The 18,955-nt window shown below is 53.2% G+C and overlaps 10 protein-coding genes across 10 annotated transcripts; 5 read left to right on the top strand and 5 right to left on the bottom strand.

Moving 5' to 3' along the window:
- Positions 1-1,150: 1,150 nt before the first annotated feature.
- On the top strand, positions 1,151-1,855 carry CCOS01_03550 (uncharacterized protein; the record flags this gene model as incomplete). The annotated part of the gene is made up of 1 exon (XM_060451736.1): positions 1,151-1,855. One exon carries the CDS (start codon positions 1,151-1,153, stop codon positions 1,853-1,855), a length of 705 nt encoding a protein of 234 aa, XP_060318001.1.
- A 178-nt stretch (positions 1,856-2,033) lies between these two features.
- On the top strand, positions 2,034-4,156 carry CCOS01_03549 (FAD dependent oxidoreductase; the record flags this gene model as incomplete). The annotated part of the gene is made up of 2 exons (XM_060451735.1): positions 2,034-3,258; positions 3,339-4,156. 2 exons carry the CDS (start codon positions 2,034-2,036, stop codon positions 4,154-4,156), a joined length of 2,043 nt encoding a protein of 680 aa, XP_060318000.1.
- A 783-nt stretch (positions 4,157-4,939) lies between these two features.
- CCOS01_03548 (uncharacterized protein) lies at positions 4,940-6,436 on the bottom strand (the record flags this gene model as incomplete). Its single annotated transcript, XM_060451734.1, has 1 exon — positions 4,940-6,436. One exon carries the CDS (start codon positions 6,434-6,436, stop codon positions 4,940-4,942), a length of 1,497 nt encoding a protein of 498 aa, XP_060317999.1.
- Positions 6,437-8,098: 1,662 nt separating this feature from the next.
- Positions 8,099-8,396, bottom strand: CCOS01_03547 (uncharacterized protein; the record flags this gene model as incomplete). Its single annotated transcript, XM_060451733.1, has 2 exons — positions 8,099-8,112; positions 8,162-8,396. The coding sequence occupies 2 exons, from the start codon at positions 8,394-8,396 to the stop codon at positions 8,099-8,101; spliced, it is 249 nt and encodes an 82-aa protein (XP_060317998.1).
- Positions 8,397-9,628: 1,232 nt separating this feature from the next.
- CCOS01_03546 (aminotransferase class I and II) lies at positions 9,629-11,372 on the top strand (the record flags this gene model as incomplete). Its single annotated transcript, XM_060451732.1, has 6 exons — positions 9,629-9,771; positions 9,890-10,149; positions 10,213-10,285; positions 10,346-10,515; positions 10,579-10,896; positions 10,978-11,372. 6 exons carry the CDS (start codon positions 9,629-9,631, stop codon positions 11,370-11,372), a joined length of 1,359 nt encoding a protein of 452 aa, XP_060317997.1.
- A 224-nt stretch (positions 11,373-11,596) lies between these two features.
- CCOS01_03545 (uncharacterized protein) lies at positions 11,597-12,047 on the bottom strand (the record flags this gene model as incomplete). Its single annotated transcript, XM_060451731.1, has 2 exons — positions 11,597-11,856; positions 11,936-12,047. The coding sequence occupies 2 exons, from the start codon at positions 12,045-12,047 to the stop codon at positions 11,597-11,599; spliced, it is 372 nt and encodes a 123-aa protein (XP_060317996.1).
- Positions 12,048-12,738: 691 nt separating this feature from the next.
- Positions 12,739-13,552, bottom strand: CCOS01_03544 (uncharacterized protein; the record flags this gene model as incomplete). The annotated part of the gene is made up of 2 exons (XM_060451730.1): positions 12,739-13,359; positions 13,439-13,552. 2 exons carry the CDS (start codon positions 13,550-13,552, stop codon positions 12,739-12,741), a joined length of 735 nt encoding a protein of 244 aa, XP_060317995.1.
- A 968-nt stretch (positions 13,553-14,520) lies between these two features.
- On the bottom strand, positions 14,521-15,475 carry CCOS01_03543 (uncharacterized protein; the record flags this gene model as incomplete). The annotated part of the gene is made up of 2 exons (XM_060451729.1): positions 14,521-15,278; positions 15,340-15,475. 2 exons carry the CDS (start codon positions 15,473-15,475, stop codon positions 14,521-14,523), a joined length of 894 nt encoding a protein of 297 aa, XP_060317994.1.
- A 1,282-nt stretch (positions 15,476-16,757) lies between these two features.
- Positions 16,758-17,531, top strand: CCOS01_03542 (uncharacterized protein; the record flags this gene model as incomplete). Its single annotated transcript, XM_060451728.1, has 4 exons — positions 16,758-16,839; positions 17,023-17,079; positions 17,139-17,209; positions 17,316-17,531. 4 exons carry the CDS (start codon positions 16,758-16,760, stop codon positions 17,529-17,531), a joined length of 426 nt encoding a protein of 141 aa, XP_060317993.1.
- A 33-nt stretch (positions 17,532-17,564) lies between these two features.
- On the top strand, positions 17,565-18,375 carry CCOS01_03541 (uncharacterized protein; the record flags this gene model as incomplete). Its single annotated transcript, XM_060451727.1, has 2 exons — positions 17,565-17,695; positions 18,027-18,375. 2 exons carry the CDS (start codon positions 17,565-17,567, stop codon positions 18,373-18,375), a joined length of 480 nt encoding a protein of 159 aa, XP_060317992.1.
- Positions 18,376-18,955: the final 580 nt, after the last annotated feature.

Below are 18,955 nucleotides of genomic sequence, written 5' to 3'. Positions count from 1 at the left end.
GCAGGCGAGTGACTGTGCCTTGCTGTTGATTCTGCAGTGAGCGTGATTGGATTGGACTATGGAGCACTGCCCAGTAGTATTGGACGGTGGTGGTGGTCCAGGTCTGCGATGTGGATGTGGTGAGTGACGGGAATGCAACACCGAGGACGAGCGAGAGTCGAGGCCGCAGTGTCGCCGTCTGGCACTGCTAAAATGGAGACTGATGGTGGTGGTGGTAAACCGAAAAGAGGAGAAGGCATGTGTGGCACGGGAAAAGAGGGTCAGGGCTGGAAGCAGGGGCTAAAGTGGAAGAGGACGTACTTTTCGGCCGGAGGATTCCGCCGATCATGGCGAACCTCAAGGTCCAGTGGAGCCTTCCCTCCAGCTGACGGAAGGTCTCCAAATCTGTGACCCCACCTGCACTTTCCAGTTCTTAGCGGGACCCTTCCTTCCTTTCTCTGGGAACCTGGGCCGCACCTTCTCCAATTCTTCTTCAGTGGTCGGCGATGTCAACCGAGACCACCGAGACAGGGGTACAATGCTCCACGTATCATCAGCACCGAGAGAATACCGAAAATATGTCACCATCTCGGCCAGTCAACACCGAGGTGCAGACAGACCCCTGATGGCATATTTGAGGCTCTGACTGGAAACACCATACAATTACGGATCCATCTACGCATACGGATGGGATGGCACCGACGACTCTTTCCCACCTCCAGATTTGCGTGCCTTTTCCCCATTCATTTCTCCATACTGGATCCTGCGCCGTTACCGACATGACGAACGAGAAGCGGGTCTCTTCCCGTCTTTCACTCACTCCGGTTCACTGTATGTCCTGACTCTGCTCAGTCACTCAGCTAGTGTTGGGGTGCTGTTGCTGCTTGTTAATTGCTAGCTCGGAGTGAGCTCGGTACCCATGATGTCAGACCCCGACTCGAGTGCATTGCTGCTGCTGCTTCCGGAGACCGTTTGCCCTTCACCACTGCCCTTCACCACTGCCATTGCCACCATTCACCACAACGTACCTACTGTGTAGCTACATGGCTGATGAAGCTGCGATAGATGATAGCATGCAGTGGTGTGGCATAGCCAGGCTAAGGTAGCACAAAGTAGCAAACGCAGGCATGGTGGTCAGGACAGACAAGGTATCAGCAAAAAAAGTCTCAAGATGAGCCATGCTGCCATACCGCAGACGCGCCTGCGACCACGTGGGGGTCAAGGTCCAATTGGCAATGGCGAGCGATACCTTGCGAACACCAAGCAAGAGCTGTGTCTGAGCTGGCATCCTCATCGCTTTGTCCGTGTGTTCCATCCATCGCTACCGGCCAAAGCTGCATGTCTCTCTCTCCGTCTGACCCCCCGTCCGTCCATCCATCCCCCGATCTCCGTCATCACAAGGTATCTTCGTACCCCCCTCCACCCCCGATCTACTTTTAGCCTCTTTCTGCCGGGCTCAAGTTTCGTTATTGTTTTTTTATTTTCCTCACATCAGGTCGCCCTCTCTCCCATCTCTGATACCCACATCCCCTGCCCTTCCGCCCTGCCCAGTCAGTCCAACGGAAGATTTTTGCTCGCGCCAAACGGGACCATTCCTTCTCGAGCTCGGGGTGTCATTCCACGAATAACAGTCCATACTTCGCGGGTGAGGCGGCCCAGCCCGGACAAGCACAGCTTCCTGCTTTTCTGCCACCCGGAATCTACCCACTCACTTGGGTCATCTACCGATCGACAATCCTCAACCCCTTCGGTCCCTCTTAAGCCCTTGAGCCTTTTCTTCCTCTTCCTACCTCTCTTATTCTTACTTCTTTTCCCCTACCTTCACCTTCCTGATTCTTCCCAGGATCATCAACCTGTGAACCCCTCCCCCTCCTAACACATCACCATTGAGGGAAAGCATTCACCAAAAGGGCATCCCACACCCTACACGCCCGGACTGGTCACCTATACCAGACGCGCCTTCCACCGTCATCGTCCCGTCCTTCTCGGACTCGGTCTAAACCTCACCGGGTGAAGAGATCACAAGAAAACACACACAAGAAACGCCCGCCAGCATGGCGTCTCGTTTCTCAAGCCTGAGAAGGCCCGTCGCCATCGCTGCCGCCGCGGCAACTGGTGGTGTCGTCGCCTACTCAACCTTCCTCAGTGGCCGCGGCGCTCACAACTTCGACAAGGCCCTCGTCGAGCTCAAGCGCGATGACCAGGGCAAGATCGTCCCGCCTTCATTCCCCGCGGCAAAGGACCGCGCCTCACAGCTGGCCGACCTGCGCGCTCACAACTCCGATGCCCAAGAATACGACCTCCTTGTCATCGGCGGCGGCGCCACGGGAACCGGCATCGCTCTCGACGCCGTCACCCGCGGCCTCAAGGTCGCCCTCGTCGAGCGCGACGACTTCTCTGCTGGAACCTCGTCCAAGAGCACCAAGCTCGTTCACGGCGGTGTCCGCTACCTCGAAAAGGCCGTCTGGAACCTCGACTACTCCCAGCTCGAGCTCGTCATGGAGGCCCTTCACGAGCGGAAGACCTTCCTCAACGTCGCCCCGCACCTGTCCTCTTCCCTGCCTATTCTCCTGCCCATCCAGAAGTGGTGGCAGACTCCTTACTTCTGGGCCGGCACAAAGGCCTACGATCTCCTCGCCGGTTCCCAGGGTCTCGAGAGCTCCTACTACGTCTCCACCAAGAAGGCCATGGAGGCCTTCCCCAAGCTCAGAAAGGATAACATGGTCGGTGCCCTCGTCTACTATGACGGCCAGCACAACGACTCCCGCATGAACGTCTCTCTCGCCCTCACCGCCGCCTTCTACGGCGCCACCGTCCTCAACCATGTCGAAGTCACCTCTCTGGAAAAGAACTCCTCCACCGGCAAGATCACGGGCGCCCAAGTCCGCGACGTCAAGAACCCCGGCAGCGCCCCCTTCACCGTCCGCGCAAAGGGCGTCATCAACGCCACCGGCCCTTTTGCCGACGCAATCGAGTGCATGGACAACCCGGACCGCAAGCCCATCGTCGCCCCTGCCTCTGGTGCGCACATTATGCTGCCTGGCGACATCTGCCCCAACGGAATCGGTCTATTGGATGCTGCTACCTCGGACGGTCGTGTCATTTTTGTTCTGCCCTGGCAAGGATACACTCTGGCTGGAACCACGGATAACGCTGCCCCCGTCGAGCGCGAGCCCATTGCCCGCGAGGACGACATCAAGTTCATTCTCAAGGAGGTCAACAAGCTGATTACCCCCGAGTCCGCCCTGTCCCGTGCCGATGTTCTCTCTGCCTGGTCTGGTAAGCTTTCCTCTCATTCCCTCCCCCTCCCTCCGATATCGCTCTCAGGCCAGGACCAAGAAACTAACATCTCATGCAAGGAATCCGCCCCCTGGTCAAGGACCCAAACGCAAAGAACACCGAATCCCTCGTCCGCTCCCACCTCGTCACCGTCTCCTCCTCCGGCCTCCTCACCTGCGCCGGCGGCAAGTGGACAACCTACCGCCAAATGGCCGAAGACGCCGTCGACGAAGCCATCAAGACCTTCAACCTCGTCCCCAAGCCCGTCTCCCTCCCCGACATCTCCGGCGCAGGCCTCGCACCCTTCACCACGACCGGCGCCTGCATCACCACCAAGATCCCCCTCGTCGGCGCCCACGGCTTCTCGAAGCACCTCCCCGGCCACCTCATCACCCACTTCGCCCTCGACGCCGACGTCGCCCACCACCTCGCCCACAACTACGGCGACCGCGCCTGGTCCGTCGCCACCACCCCCGCCGACCGCCAGCGCATCATCCCCAACTTCCCCTTCGTCGAGGGCGAGATCCGCCACGGCGTCCGCGCCGAGGCCGCCCTCACGGCAACGGACCTCATCTCCCGCCGTACCCGCCTCGCCTTCCTCGACGCTGAGTCCGCCCTCCGCGCCCTGCCGCGCGTGATCGACGTCATGGCCGAGGAGCTCGGCTGGGACGCCAAGCGCAAGGATCAGGAGTGGACCGAGACGGTGCACTTCCTCCGCTCCATGGGCCTGTCCCCCGAGAAGTTCGGCGTCACCCGTGACGAGGTTCTCCGCAGCGGCACCGCCACCTCGGCGTACGCACCCAAGTCGCAGATCGCGGCCTCGGCTAGCGGGATCAAGTTTGCGCCCAACGAGATCCAGGCTGGTGGTGCCCTGGCGAGAAATATTACCGAGGCATAGAGCAGGCCCCTTGTCATCAAGGATGACTGTTCCTCTTGCCTTACTATTTCCCTCTGTGCTTTTTTGACGATACGTGTGTAAAGGAGACGAAGAGGAGTGAGAGCGAGAGCATTTTGGCCCGAAGAAAAAGTTGAAACCCAACCGGAGCCGATGGATAGCTAAGCTCCGTTGCGTGTGTTGTGATTGAAATCCTTTTTTTTACTTGGATTTCCGAAACGAAAACCCTGGGATACCTAGATAGAACGGGGATATTGGCGTACTTTTGGGGGCAAAGGAGGGATTGGGCATTTTGAGAGCAGCACCGACTGTGTGTACGATTCTTCTCATCTGTGTTTCCATCCAACCTTCTTTTCTGGGTTTTTTCATTTTCCTTTTTTACTTAGTTTATTAGTAGCATATGGCATCAAACGCCAGAAGAGTTTCTCTCTCCGGTCACGGGAGCTGGGACTTTGCAGTGCGTTTACACAAATTATCCGCATAGATGGCTTTGGCCATTGAATATCAAGATATCATTACATGCTGATTGCTTTCATTTGCCTTATTGGGAACCGATGATTTGGTGTTTCACAGGTGCTTGTCTAAATCTATTACGCCTTCCAATATATTCACGTTGTGTCGCCAGACTTCCTTCCCAGCTCTTTGGACCCTGACTCAGGTCCGTGGTGTGATGAGCCATTATCGACTCCATGAAACCAACGAGTGACATCGCATCCCCCAAAAAAACGACGTCATCGCCGTGACTCGCGCAAAAAAATGCCCATTCAACCACAGACACCCCCATCCTCATCTATCCTTCTTCTCCGGAGGCAATACGCGCCACTGGTCCGTAATCTTCAACCCGAACCCCTCGGCGATATCGCACCCGCCGCGCCCCCACTTCAGCTCAAAGACCCGGCGCCCGGCAGCGACGAGCACCTCAAAGGCCTCTGCGAACCCAGCGGCGTCGTAGTAATACGGTTCGCCCTCGCCGCCGTGCTGGCTTTTCTGCCACGAGTTGCGGTTGTGGTCGCTGTCTCTGTACTTGTAGTTTGTCATTTCCAGGCCCGTCTGGACCACGGCGCGGAATGACTCTGCCTTGTCGTCTACGAGGGTAGCATTCGCCGCGGTCTCGTCGTCTCGCTTGTCGCCCTGTATCTTCTCGTTCTCGGGCTTCTTCTCGGCCGGCGGCGGGGGCGGAGGCGGGGGTGGGGGATTTGGGTCGACCATTTTCGGGACCGTCCCCGGAATCCGGTACAAGACAGAAAGATCCTCGAGGTGCGTCGAGATATCATTGATGATACCCGCCCGACGGTGTTTCATCGTCCAGCCGTCCATGGCCAGGCGCGCGTTCATGTCGCAGTCGGTCGCGTAGTACGGGATCAGCGAGTCCCAACCGCCAATGGCGTCCATCGCGGCACGGTTCACCAGGGTCAAGTGGTCATATTGGTACCACCGGAACCCCCATTTCTCTTTACGTCTCAGCGTGGTATCAAGATCGCGCAGGCAGTTCTCGTATATGGTGCGGTAACCCTGCTGTCCTGCCGCGGGCGGGTTCATGATCTCATTTTGCTCCTCCTCATCGTAGAATTCCCATGTTCGGTCGCCGGGGCGGTGAGTGTCGTCCTTGCCGTCCTCAAAAGAGAAGACGAGAACGTCCTGGTGAGAGTAAAAGTAGTATGGCCAGTTGTTCTTGTGCGCCTCGTGCAGGAACATGTTCTGCATCTGCGAGAAGGAGAGCAGGGCGGGCGCTTGGATGACGTTGACTCCTAGCCGTTTGAGCGTCGTATGGTTCAGGTAGAACTGGTTCTGAAGGGAGAGCTTGCCCTGGGCGTTGGCGAACTGGACACCCGTGTTCTCGAGGACATGGATGCTGGAGGGCGGCCAGCCTGCTGTGATGTAGCTAACAACGCATTGCAGAAGGATGGGCCACTGGCGGGTGAAGCCGATGAAGAGCGGCGGTTGCGCGTCGAGACCGTAGTCTTTGTGTATGTCGTCGCGGGGGACGTTATGCGCAGGGACCGAGGGGGGCGGCGAGTCGGTGTTGGCGAGGAGGGGGAAGGGATCGATTACCGGGGGCGAGGTGTAGGTCGGTGCCGGCTTGTATACTGGGGTCTCGGAGGAGAGCGACTGCTTGTTGTCCTTGCCACTCGAAGATGGCGGCGGTGTCTTCGTGTGCTTCGCGAGGTTATACAGTGAATCGAGATTTATAATGCTTTCATGGAATCGAACAAGAACGAGGATTAGGGCGAAGAGAGCAGCTAGGGGGAGTATCGTTCGCAAACGGGAATTGATAGCGATCATCTTCAGATTCAGAGAGCTGTGAATCAGCGCATCGCAGGCGTAAGGAGGACAGGAATGCAGTCGAGCTCGGCGAATGTAAGGCTCGTGGAATACGACGACGGCATTGTGAGGGAGGGAGAGGGAAGCTGCTGCGCCGCAGGGCAGACGGGAGTCGATGAGATTAAGTTGGGGATCATGGTTGTGTGAGGCGACACCTGTGCCGCGCGTGTGTGACGAATGGGAGGGTACGTTCCTTCAGCCGCGTTGCGTTTCTCTTGCTGGAAGGAAAGAAATGCCTGAAGAAACTGCCTGGAATGGGCGATTCTCAGACACGCAAGTCGCAACAGGGGGAAAGTGCCATGCAGCTTCCTTGCTTGTTTGGTTCGGAAGGTGGGTGAGTGTGGACGGCTGAGGTGTGTGTGTGGAAGGTGCAACTTTTTTTGGGCCCTGCTATTCGTGTACAAAGTGGAAGGACGTTCCAGAGCTGGGAGATTGGGGGATGTAGCCTGCCGCGCTAATGCTCCAAAAAGCTTAGCTGGCACGGGACGAATGTGCCTCTTTCCGCCCAGCTTGTTAGTCTCAGTTGGACGATTGACCAATTAGAGCTGGGTTGCTTTGCGTAGTCGGAATACGGCAGCTTGAGTGGAGGCCGAATCCTTGACTTACAAGCAAATTACTATCAATCAACGCTACGAGTACCTCGGATGTTACGTAGGCAGATAGACATGAGTACACGAACTCTGCACTTCAGTTCGTAGCTGTCTAGAAATTTCGCAAATCATCTTGGCGTCGAGAAAGTCATAAGGCGCAAGGATTCAATACGGTTACTGAATTTGCTCAACGTTTTACCACGGGAATGACAATACCGAAAGACAAGTTGTGCGAAGAAACTCTGACTTGGAAGGATTGATCTTGAAGTCTTGACATTACCTTTGTACTCCAAGCGGAGATACGATGCATATCATGAAGTTTTTCAAAGGACCCGTCATTCATTTTTCCGCCATCTTATTCATTTGTTCCTCCTGCTTCATCCTCTTCCTCTGGTATGGTCGTGAGAGAGGTCGACTGGTCAGCAGACCAGCTCTCTGGCAGTCACTCAAATGTAAGGTCATTAGGTCAGGGATACGGTTCATACTTAGCCATGTTATAACCTATATCCAAACAAGCGTTACTTATCGTATGTGCTCAACTTCAAAGAACGATTAAGATTCAAACAGCATGATACAGTACAGGATCGTCGTTAGTCACACGCAGCGCTAGCCAGAAAGGTTGACCATAGAGGTCGGCCGCAAAGGTCGAAGGCGGCCGCAAGGGGGCTCACTCATCCTCAACGCACGAAGGTGCTATAGGGACCAACAGTACCTCACATGCCACGGACCGCCAATCGAAATGCTTGATCGATAGAGTATCAGTGAAGTCTCATGAGGTTTTCATGCGACAGCATTTCGATTCGGGGTGGTCACCCTTTCTTTTGTCTTTTTCCTCTCTTTTTTATCCTTAGCCTTAGATATCTCATTACTATCTTCACATTCCGTGAAATATCAAACTCTCATCACTCAGCAAATTCTTTCCCCAGACTTCAACACGAGATCTCAACAGACACATGCAAGACGGAATGGCAGTCAAGGTCGCCATCGGGAAGATTAAAGTGGCTGCCACCGCGGTTTGACCCGCTGAACGTCTTTATCGTACAGTCCCTGCAGGAGATTAGATTTCTTCTGAGTTGGGAGCGATCAACAGACATACCTCTTCTGAAGAACTTTGATGGATCGCTTATTGGTGAAATGGATGGCTTATTGTTGACAGATATGCATCGGTACGCACCGCTGCCGGTCACCTCGAAAGTGCTTTGGTCTGAGTTGCAAAGATTGTCACTGAAGGAGACGACCTTGGCCCAGTTGTCTCTGACTTCGAGATCCACCGGGTTGGCAATGACGGAAGTGGCGAGGGAGGTGATCGAGGCAAGAATGGGGAAGTGCATCGTGAGTCTTTGGTAGTGCAAGGGTTTAGGTAGTATGAAAAGAATTACGAGGTTACAAGTGTGATTAAGAGTATATGCATAGGGAGTTGAGTAGGTAGGGGGAGGAGCCAGCGTCGTCTGCTTATAGTCATGAAGATGCCGGCGAGGGAGATAGATGGACCGTGGAGGCAGCAAAGCGACATTAGCGCTGCAAAAATAGACAGCATTGTGTCAAACGGCGCCTTGTAAGACATCTGATTCGGACGGACTGAAGAGCACGTAGCCACACATGGTGTTATACAAGCCGACCACGAAGAGGATTTTGTTGATGCTGGCGTCAGCTGTTATTCAAGCACGACTAAACTCTTGTATTACACCGCCATTCCTGTCTTAAACTCATTTTTCAGTGGGATTTCATGATCTCCGATACGTTGGTACGGCTTTGAATTGATAAAACCGCCAGTTCTAGAGGGTTTCGAGGCACCTGGCTCCCGAACTAGTATCAGCTCAAGTACTAGCCTCGTGTCATGACTGATCCATGCAAGCCAACATGTCCAGTGAAGGCATTTAAATTTAGGAATACAGCACCAAAAGGGGCTTCTGAGTTGTAAACCATCCAATGCTATGGTATCTGCAGCTGCGGTAGGAGGCTGACATCAGAAGTTCGGATCCAGGGCCCGAATATCTTGTAGCAATGTACCCTGCCTCAGGTATGTTGCCATCAGCGGGAAGCATTCCGCGACGGATTCGAGTTTTCGTACAACAAAGCACGAGTGATCTCAGTCAGGAGAGCCCCATTGCCATCCAGCCGAAAGATGTTGAATTGCGTTGCCTAAAGTCTCTCGTAAACTCAATGTATTATTGGAGTCTGTGGGTTTCCTGCTACGACAATGAAGGAGTTGGGGGTAATTGAGTGACCAAGGATCGCGGGGTAAAACTCCAACTGCACCGGAGAATCCCCGGCTCGGCTCAGTCAGATTACATAAGAAACATTTACCCCGCCAAAAAGCGCATTGGGCCGGCTCACCCCGCCACAGGGCGTGGACTGCAGCACCGAACATCGGGACGGCCGATTACGCCATTCAAACGCTCCAGACGGGAAATGGGTCTCGAGCTGCCGTGAAGCAAATCAGCGTCTTCCAATTTTCGGAGCTTCGTTCTGGAGTACTACGGATAGGTTAATCGAGGAGGCCGACTCACAACCCTCTTCGCCGTGCCGCTCCGACTCCTCTTCTCATCCCATTGCCCTCTTCATGACCTCCCTCGTCCTCCCTCTCTTCCGGTCGCGCATCATCAGCACCAGCACCGCCAGACGAGGTTTCCAGTCCACCGCAATGTCTCTCAGCAGCAAGCTCAAGCCCGCGGCCCGCGTCGCCGGCCGGCGACAGGATGTCTGGTGTGTATTGAGATCCCGGCCGTCGTGAGACAGAAAAGTATGCGCCAGCGCTACTTCTGACAAATCTCTGTTGGTCGATGATGAGTAATTGAGTGCAAGATGCTCACCGTGAGACTAGGTCCATCATCAACGAGGCCGCTGCCGCTTCACCCAAGCAGCCCATCGTGAACATGGGACAGGGGTTCTTTGGCTACAACCCTCCCGACTTCATTCTCAACGCCGCCAAGCAAGCGCTGGATCGCGTCGAGTGCAACCAGTACAGCCCTACCAAGGGTCGCCCAAGACTCAAGAAGGCCATTGCGGACGCCTACTCTCCTCACTGGGGCCGCAAGCTGGACCCCGAGACCGAGGTCACCATCACTACTGGCGCAAACGAGGGTGAGATGAGAAGGCCTGGAGAGGAGTGAGATGATCTTAGAGTATGGACTGACTGGTGACTAGGCATGCTGAGTGCTTTCATGGCCTTTATTGAGCCCGGTGATGAGGTCATTGTCTTTGAGCCCTTCTTCGACCAGTAAGCCAGACCGCGAGTGCTGTTCATGATACGTCCCAGGCATGCTGACTCCTTGGAAAGGTACATCAGCAACATTGAGATGCCCGGCGGCAAGATCACCTACGTTCCCCTGCATCCTCCCACAGACGGCGCCACGGCGACATCATCCGCCGCCAACTGGACTATCGACTTTGACGAGCTCGAGCGCGCCATCACACCAAAGACCAAGATGATTGTCCTCAACACACCACGTTCGTCGCCACTTCCCTTGCAGCTCCAAATACAGGGCGTGTTTTGCTGACATGTTGACACAGACAACCCCGTCGGCAAGGTCTTCTCCAAGGACGAGCTCCAGAAGATCGGCGACCTTTGCGTCAAGAACGAGATTATCATTCTCTCCGACGAGGTCTACGACCGCCTATACTATGTCCCCTTCACGAGAATAGCCACGCTCTCCCCCGAGGTCGAGCGCCTCACCATCACCGTCGGTTCCGCGGGCAAGAACTTCTACGCTACCGGATGGCGCGTGGGCTGGCTTATGGGTCCTGCCGAACTTATCCAGCATGTTTCTGCGGCGCATACTCGTATCTGCTACTCATCCGTCTCGCCTCTGCAAGAAGCGTGCGCTGTCGGTATGTTGCCCCCTCTCTCTCTACCTATTGCTTTTCCCTAGCAACCTTGGATCTCATTGTGACTAACCCCGCGTCCGACAGGTTTCGAGCAAGCCGAGAAGGAAGGTTTCTGGGACGAGACGATCAAGGACATGAAGGGCAAGATGGACCGCTTCAACGAGGTGTGGAAGGAGCTCGGCATGCCCTACTCGGAGCCCGAGGGCGGCTACTTCGTCCTCGTCAACATGGCCAAGGTTAAGCTGCCCGAGGACTACCCGTTCCCGCCCCACGTCGCCAGCCGTCCGCGCGACTTCAAGCTCGCGTGGTTCCTCATCCAGGAGGTGGGCGTCGCCGCCATCCCACCCACCGAGTTCTACACGGATGAGAACGCGCACATTGCGGCGGATTACATCCGTTTCGCGGTCTGCAAGGAGGACGAGGTGCTCGAGACGGCCAAGGAGCGTCTTCGTGGGTTGAAGAAGTATATCAAGGAATAGATGAAGATGCGAGTATGTTCATAGAGGATACAGATCGCGGTGACACGAGTATGTACCATGCCTGTCATAATTTCCCATGTTCTTCTACCCTTTTCAAAGAGTGAATAGACAAAATCCGAGCCATATAGTTTCTCCCTCAAACACATTCCTTATCACCCCGCTTGTAGTTGACATGAAACATTCATCTTTGCCTCGTCACGCGTCAAGGAACAAATCCCAAGTGTTCAATGGCGATGGTGATGGCGCCGATGGTTAAGCCCACCACCCGTAGACGCCGCGCAAGCATCCCCAACGCCCCCGAGCGCTCCGCCTTCCTGGCAGACGTTCTCGGGGCCGCAGTAAGTCACAAAGAGGAGACCCGAGTCGCCCGGCACGGGGACGCCTGCCGGCGCGCACCAGAAGACGGACTGATTGACGTGCGTGTCGTCGATGGACTGCCTGCCCGATGTCAGGGCGCCCTCAATCGCCTTACGGTTGTTTGTATCTAAGCTTGAAGTTAGAATAGAGGCTTCTTGAATGATTCTAATCATAGAGATCAGAAGATTTGATGACGGGATACCAACCGAGTTTGAGGAGGCGGGAGCCGCAGTAGGTTTCGGCTTGGGTGCATACTACGGCGAAGGCGGCGCTGGTGAGGGTGGAGATGATGGTCGCGATGAGGGCGAGACGAGACATGTTTGCTTTGGCCTCTTTTTCTTTCCTCTTTTCTTGATGTCGGAGATTATGATTGACGACTGTTGAAAAGTTTCTGCAAGGCGTTGGTTTGTCTGAGGCTCATATGCCGGTCGCAACGTTCGTGAAGGGATGGTGGCTCATCCCTTTGGTATCCCTTTGGCACAGGGCGGACGGGACGATGCAAGCGCCAGGTCAAGCTCCGGCTTCAAGCATCACACAATTGAGGAGTCACGCGAGTCAGAAAGCTACATGATTTTGGTAGATGAAGCAGCGCGGTCGCAAGCTGTGTTTTTCTATATGCCCAGGTCCTCGCCCACACCATGGGCATCATCAGGGCTTACGAGATAATACCGCAGGTGGAACAATATCACGAGTGCAACAATTCAAGGGTAAAGCATGTGCCATGATGCTTGATGTAACTACTGATCTGTGTCTTCAGGTGTATCAAGCTATCCGAAAACCTATGAGGGTATCACGAGACCTGGTCGTCTCAACCAAACCATGGTCTAGACCTAACCGATGCCAATTCCTATTACCTCCGCATCATCCTAAACGCCAGCCTGAGCTACAAAAAGGCCTCCAAACTGTGATTACCAGAAGGAACCCCAAATGCCAGTAGAAAAGAATCGTAAGGGGTCGAAAGTGAAGAGCAAGATACCGCAACCGGGCAAGGAAATAGCCGTAAGATCCTTTAGATCTCGCCAGTGTTCGCGGCGCCCGACATCTCGACGTCGCCATTGGCAGCCTCATCCTTGACCTCAAGCTTGGCGACATCAGCGGCAGGAGCGTCCTTGCCATCAGCAGCCTCCTCGTTCTCGGAAGCCGCCTTCTCGGGAGCAGCAGCAGCAACAGCAGCCTTCTTGGTATTGGCAGGGGTCTTGCGCTTGGCGGCGGGAACCTTCTTCTTGACGGGCGTCTCGGGCTCGGCCTCCTCGTCAGCGTTCTCGTCGCTCTCGGTAGTCTTGGCGGCGGCCTTGGGAGTAGCAGCGGCCTTCTTCTTGGCCGGGGTGGCGCGCTTCTTCTTGGCGGGCGTCTCGACGACGAGCTTCTCCTCGCCGTCCGAGTTCAGGTTGGCGCCACCGGCAGCGGCGAGCTCGTCGGCGTCGTCAGAGCTAGTGGTAGCAGCGGCGGCGGTAGCGGCCTTTCTCTTGGACGGAGTGGCAGTCTTGCGCTTGGCGGGGCTGCTGCCGGCGCTGTCGCTGGACTGGGCGGGGAGATCGGAGAAGAGTTTCTTCTTGATGCCGCTCCAGGCGTTGGAGGCGGAGCGCGGGTTGGTCATGCCGCAGGCCGCAGCGAGCTTGGCGTAGTCAACCTGGAAGATAGAAATGTTATTAGCGCTGTCCAATGCGTGAGGTAGATAGCGAAGATTTTAAAGTGAGGGTAGATCTTACCTCGGGAGCGCTCTTCAAGGAGCTCCAAGCGTGCTTGAGGATCTCGAGCTCGCGTTCGGTAAGGGCGGACTTAGGGGCAGTAGCAGCCTCGGAGGAAGAGCCGGCGGAAGACATGATGAGTTGGTATTGATGAGAGTGTGATGAGGGTTGAATGATTTGTGACGAGAGGCGAGAACTTGCAAGTAAATATGCAAGAGTGTGAAAGCTGTGGTGTGCCGAAGTGTGACGGAGGAGGAGTGGGTGGGTAGAAGTATGAATTCTGGAAGCAGAGGAATGAGATAAATGTATGAGAATGAAATCTGCAGACAAGCGGGAGAGTGAAGATCCTTTTTATGGGAGGACCTGTGGCAGATGGGTTGCAGATGTTGGAAGGTAGTGAGGAGGCGGGAGAAGTCAAGGGCAGGTACAAGAATGGGAATGAAATTGAGAGCGGTGTGGCAGACAGAGTGAGAGCCAGGATGAGAAAGAAAGTGAGCGAAACTTAAGTAGAGGCAAATGAAAAACTCATATGAGTGGTTGAAAATTCTAATGTGAACGAGAAAGAACGATCGTCCTGCCGTTCTTGACGGCAAGAAGTGGGTAAAAATCACTGAAGACGTCGAAGGCAACAGCGAACTGCCGGCAGATCAAGGCAAGTCAGCCAAGATACTAAAAGACTATTTCCGCGAACGCCAGCTTGAACTGAAATATTAATTACGGGCCATCACGTTTGGCATTTGAGAGTGCTTTACTGATGTTAGACTTCATTGTGTATCTCTGCTTCAGCGTTGCAGGCTGCAGCATCACAGGAGGCAGGAGGAGAAATTTCAGTCAAGGCCTCAAAGCAGTCTCACCATATTTCTCTGTTGGTAATTCAATGTTTGACTCGAAAATTCCAATCAGCTTTCTTCGTATTCTGCTGTCCCGTCAGTTCTTTTTTCATTTTGAGAATGATACAAGCCTCTCACTTGAGTGACCCCATGAAGACCCACTAGGCAGGCCGCAACAATCATACATCGAATATCGGCAGGCAAAGCTAAAGGACTCTATAATCTTCACCAGAATCATTTGAAGGTTTGGAGTTTACTTGTATTACCTACTGTTCACTTGCTGATTCCTGCGATGCTTGCTAGCAACCCCTCCCTCGACCCGAGATAATACGCCGCTACACCTATCAGCCCAGGAACCACAACCCATAACGCCTTCCTTGCGAATGCAACCGCCCCTTTCCTGATGATTATCTGAAGCTTCTCGTGGTATGCCTCATGAGCATTGACATGGGGGAACGGAACATCAGGAATAGGCTTTCCCAAGAAGGCGCACAATGGTTCCCATCCATCTTTTAAGTGCAAGTTGAGCAACCGATCAGGGGGTGTCTCTCTTCGAATAGTCGCGTAGTGGTTTCGATACCCATCGCGAGCCTTCTCTGGGACTTCTTTCCTTGTCTCTGCACCAAAGGTGTACTTCAACCACGTGAAAGTGATGTCGTCAATCTCAGCCACATACTTGGCTCGCAGCCACGATAAAAATCGCCAGACAGGGTTGAAGGCGACGGTGACGATACTCTCGTCGAAGCTCTTGTACCAGGATTCAATGTCGCGCCCGACAAGGACCACTTTGGAATCAGGGTATGCCGCCACCAGCTCGGGACCGAAGAAGTTAGCTGGCATATCGCAAACGGCTCCGCAGTGACCAAGGAGCTGGTCAAATTCTGTGCGACCGAACGGTTGCTGGCCTGACTTGGGGTTCTGCTTCGCGTGCATGCCCTCCATCCACATTTCGACTTCGCAAATGTTTGAGACCATGGTAAATCCATAATAGACATCGTTGTAGCCGAGGATTATTAGTGCTCGTTGCATAGCTGCATCACGTTAGAATGATTGAAGAACCCAAAGGCCTGAACATGCTTAGAAGTTACTTACACGACGTGCCCGTCTTGGACATCCCCAAAGCCAAGACTTCAAGAGGTACGACACGCTCGCATTGCCGCCTGTCAATGTTCAAATCCGGCTTGAAAAGTTCTGGATGCTTCTCTTTCTCACTTTGCATCTGAGACATTGTGAGATGGTTTCATGTAGAAGTTCGCAATACGCCAAAGAGAGTATGGTAGGTGAGACAGAAATCAGCTAGACCCGGATACTGGAGAAACCTTCTAGATAAGGAAGAAGGAGATTTCGTGTTTTCAGGAGCAAGCAAACGTAGACATAGGATCGACAATCCTATGTGTACTTTCTCAAGACGAAACCGGCGTTGGTTGTGAACTGAGAACCCCGGTTCCAATAAGTCCTTCAACCCCAGCTTGTCACATTGGATCGTATCATATCCACATATGACAAGCATCTTGTGGCTTCGAAGGGAAGCCATCGTCTCCACGGCTGGGATCCGAATTTCTAGTGCCTTGGCTCCACGTATCGGCCTGCGGGCCGCCTCCGATGAGCCAAGATCTCATTTTGCGGCCGAACTTTGGTGCACGAATGAGAGATCATATGTGATTTATAGACGAGCGTCACCGTTAGCAATACCAGCACAGCTAGATATTGAGGAATCCAAGCACTTCGCCCTGATGTTCAATGTAGGATTCGTTCAAGCGAGATAACAAAACACCAAGTGGGCTCGAGATCCTAGTGTTACCCGCACTTTGCGCACCGGATGCTACCAGTGTACTTCACGCCGAGGATGTTCGTCTTTCAGAAGTGATCTTACAGACGTTGGTCCATAGATTAAGTACACATAGACATAAGCCTATGTTCGGATGTTAAGATTACCTGTCTTCGTACATCGACATCAGACTGCGAAGTCGGGTTCGCCACTCATCGATAACTTGGGATTGAACACATATTTTACATGCTTAGCGGCCCGCATAGAGAAAACGTCCCGAAACACAAATGATCTGAGTGGCCCAAGGACTCGGTTGTTGGGGGAAATCGAAGAATATTCTTGGCTGAAATCCTTCGCCAGCGAAAAGATTTGTTTCCTGGAGACTCCCCCTGGCATGCCAAACATGCATATGCAGTGGGCTATATCCTTGCACGTGAACCAACGAAGTGATCCATAACATCTTTGATGAATATGAGAGCCTCCGTTAGGAAGCATTCCCGAGGAGAGTTGTGGTTGGAAAAAGGATGCCCATTGCCAAGTGTGATAACCACGAAGACATGGCTCAACGTCTGATCAATCTCAGATGTTAGAACCAACAACTCTTTGGGATTGTTCCGCACATGACATCCTTCAAAAGTTTCAGGAACCCAGTATATCAATGCAGCTTGCACGAGCTGGTCTTTTGCGTTCATCATCTCTCGAACACCGTTCCTGAGAGCGTCAGCATTTCGAAATTTCCGCCATGGCGACCGCCGCAGATGTCGTCTACATGGCCGAACCACCCATCGGCGAGGCTAGATTTGCAGCTAAGACCGTGGGCATCGGTATGATAGCTGCAGGGGTCTCGACAACTGTCATTTCCTTATCGGCTGTTTTTCTTCGAATATTTACGAGACTACATGTTGCAAAACGGAGCCTAGGCGTTGATGATTGTAAGCCAACTGATTCTCAATAGTTCTATGAAGAGACATGATGATCTGAGAGAACTACTAACACTTGGAAAACAGACTTGATTACCACTTCAATGGTCATGAGCCTTGCCTTCTTGGCTACAGGAATGGAAAGTAAGTTCGCATTCATTCCTACCTTACTATTCTGCCTGACCTATTTCTCACCGACTTAGTGATCGATCTAGGCGTTGTATCGCATTTCTGGCAGGTGACTTACGCAGATTATAACACCGGGTTTCTCATTGTAAGTTAACTATTGCCCACTAATCATTATTTTGAGTCAGATACGAGCTACTGAGTGGATATCTACGCAAGGCATGCTTCGGAAAGCTGACTCGAATTGATACTAGTACGGCACATGTACCACCGTGAAGTATTCTCTCAGTGTTGTACTGGCGAAACTCTCCTTCTTGTTCCTCTACCTGCGGTTGTCTCCCGATCGAAGCTTTCGAATAATCGTCACAAGTCTCATCGGAATTGTCATCGCTTATTCTGTGGCCTATCAACTGCTGAGCATCTTCGGTTGTCGTCCAATCTACGCATCATGTGACGCAGAGGCACTATAGACTGCTCACTGCGTCGACAAAGAGACTATTTATATGACCCTCAGTATCGCAAACATCATTATGGACGTCGTCATACTTCTGCTTCCGCTGAAGATTGTCATTCCACTTCAGATGGCTCGAAGACAGAAGGTTTCTGTCATTCTTATGTTCGCCACTGAGACGTTGTGAGAGCCTTTACCTCCTTTTTCTATCTCTATCTTATTCTGTCAAAGTATTGCCGGTCCTAACTACTCGTAGTGTCTGTGCATCGGCGATCAAACGGACGATCATCCTTCCACCACTGCTGAAAAGCGCTGATTACAGCTGGGATACAGCCGAACAATTCAACTGGTCCTTCCTCGAGGCGAATGCCGGCGTCGTGTGCGCCTCGGTCCCTGGGCTGAAGCCCTTCTTTGTCCGATATCTGCGAAGCTTCATTTCTTCACGTATCACCGGATCTGCTGACAAGAGTGGAAAGAAGTCATTGCCATACTCCACTGTCATCGAGAATAAAAGAAAAAGACGCAACATGCAATCCGAGTCGTACGAATTACAGTCGCATGATGATCTTCCAGAAGAGAGTTCTGGAAAAGCAAAATGTAGCGATGACGAAGCTGAGTTATGTTCCGGAAGGAGGTACCGCAAGGATATTTTCAGTGACCGGGAGACAATTATCGAATCTGAATCGAATCGGCATGGAGGGGCTTGTAGCGGGATATATCCTGCAACTAATGAAGTTGACTTCAATGGCGTTGAGTCTGCCGCATTTGCGAATAGAAACGATGGTCGAGTCACGCCGTCAACGGCCGCTCGAATTCAAGTCACCCACGAGTCCACAGTCTCGTATGATCCCCGACAACAATAGCTATCTAGCAAAAGATTTCTTTGCAACTACTTCACAGCATCTCGTTTTAGCATGCTTGAAATACCAGAAAACAGCATTGAGGCATAATCGAATGCTCCCACGGGTGAAATGAGGCTCCAAAGCGCCATGAACTTTGGTCTATCCGCACGAGTTGCTACTTCTCACAGCACTTCCCACAACAAGCACCGCTGGAACAAGTATTTGCTGTTCCAATGTACATAAGAAACAGAGCTACATCAACACCATTGTTCTAGTCGGTCACTTCAGGGTCCGTGCGCATTCTGGATGAAGCAACACGACATGTCGAGCCCTTGATGCATTGCTCGCTGTGGATGAAGAGACGAAGCAACGGCCGCTCCTCCCAGCAACTTACCGACTATCGTGAGTTTGCCAACGCCCTGGTGGTCTAGCGGTATGATTCTTCCTTAGGGTTGTCATTAAACACATCCACCTGGAAGAGGCCCCAGGTTCGAATCCTGGCCAGGGCCCTGACCCTTTTGCCTGATCTCCACTGAATCCGTAGTGGAGCTCAGGGTCCTTTTTGAAGTAGGGCCGATGGTTTTCTACCAAGGATACGGAA

This window comes from Colletotrichum costaricense (assembly GCF_030867565.1).
Source record: "Colletotrichum costaricense strain IMI 309622 chromosome Unknown Scaffold_3.1, whole genome shotgun sequence".
NCBI classification, from domain to species: Eukaryota; Fungi; Ascomycota; class Sordariomycetes; order Glomerellales; family Glomerellaceae; genus Colletotrichum; species Colletotrichum costaricense.
This window is presented reverse-complemented; position numbering and strand designations above follow the sequence as displayed.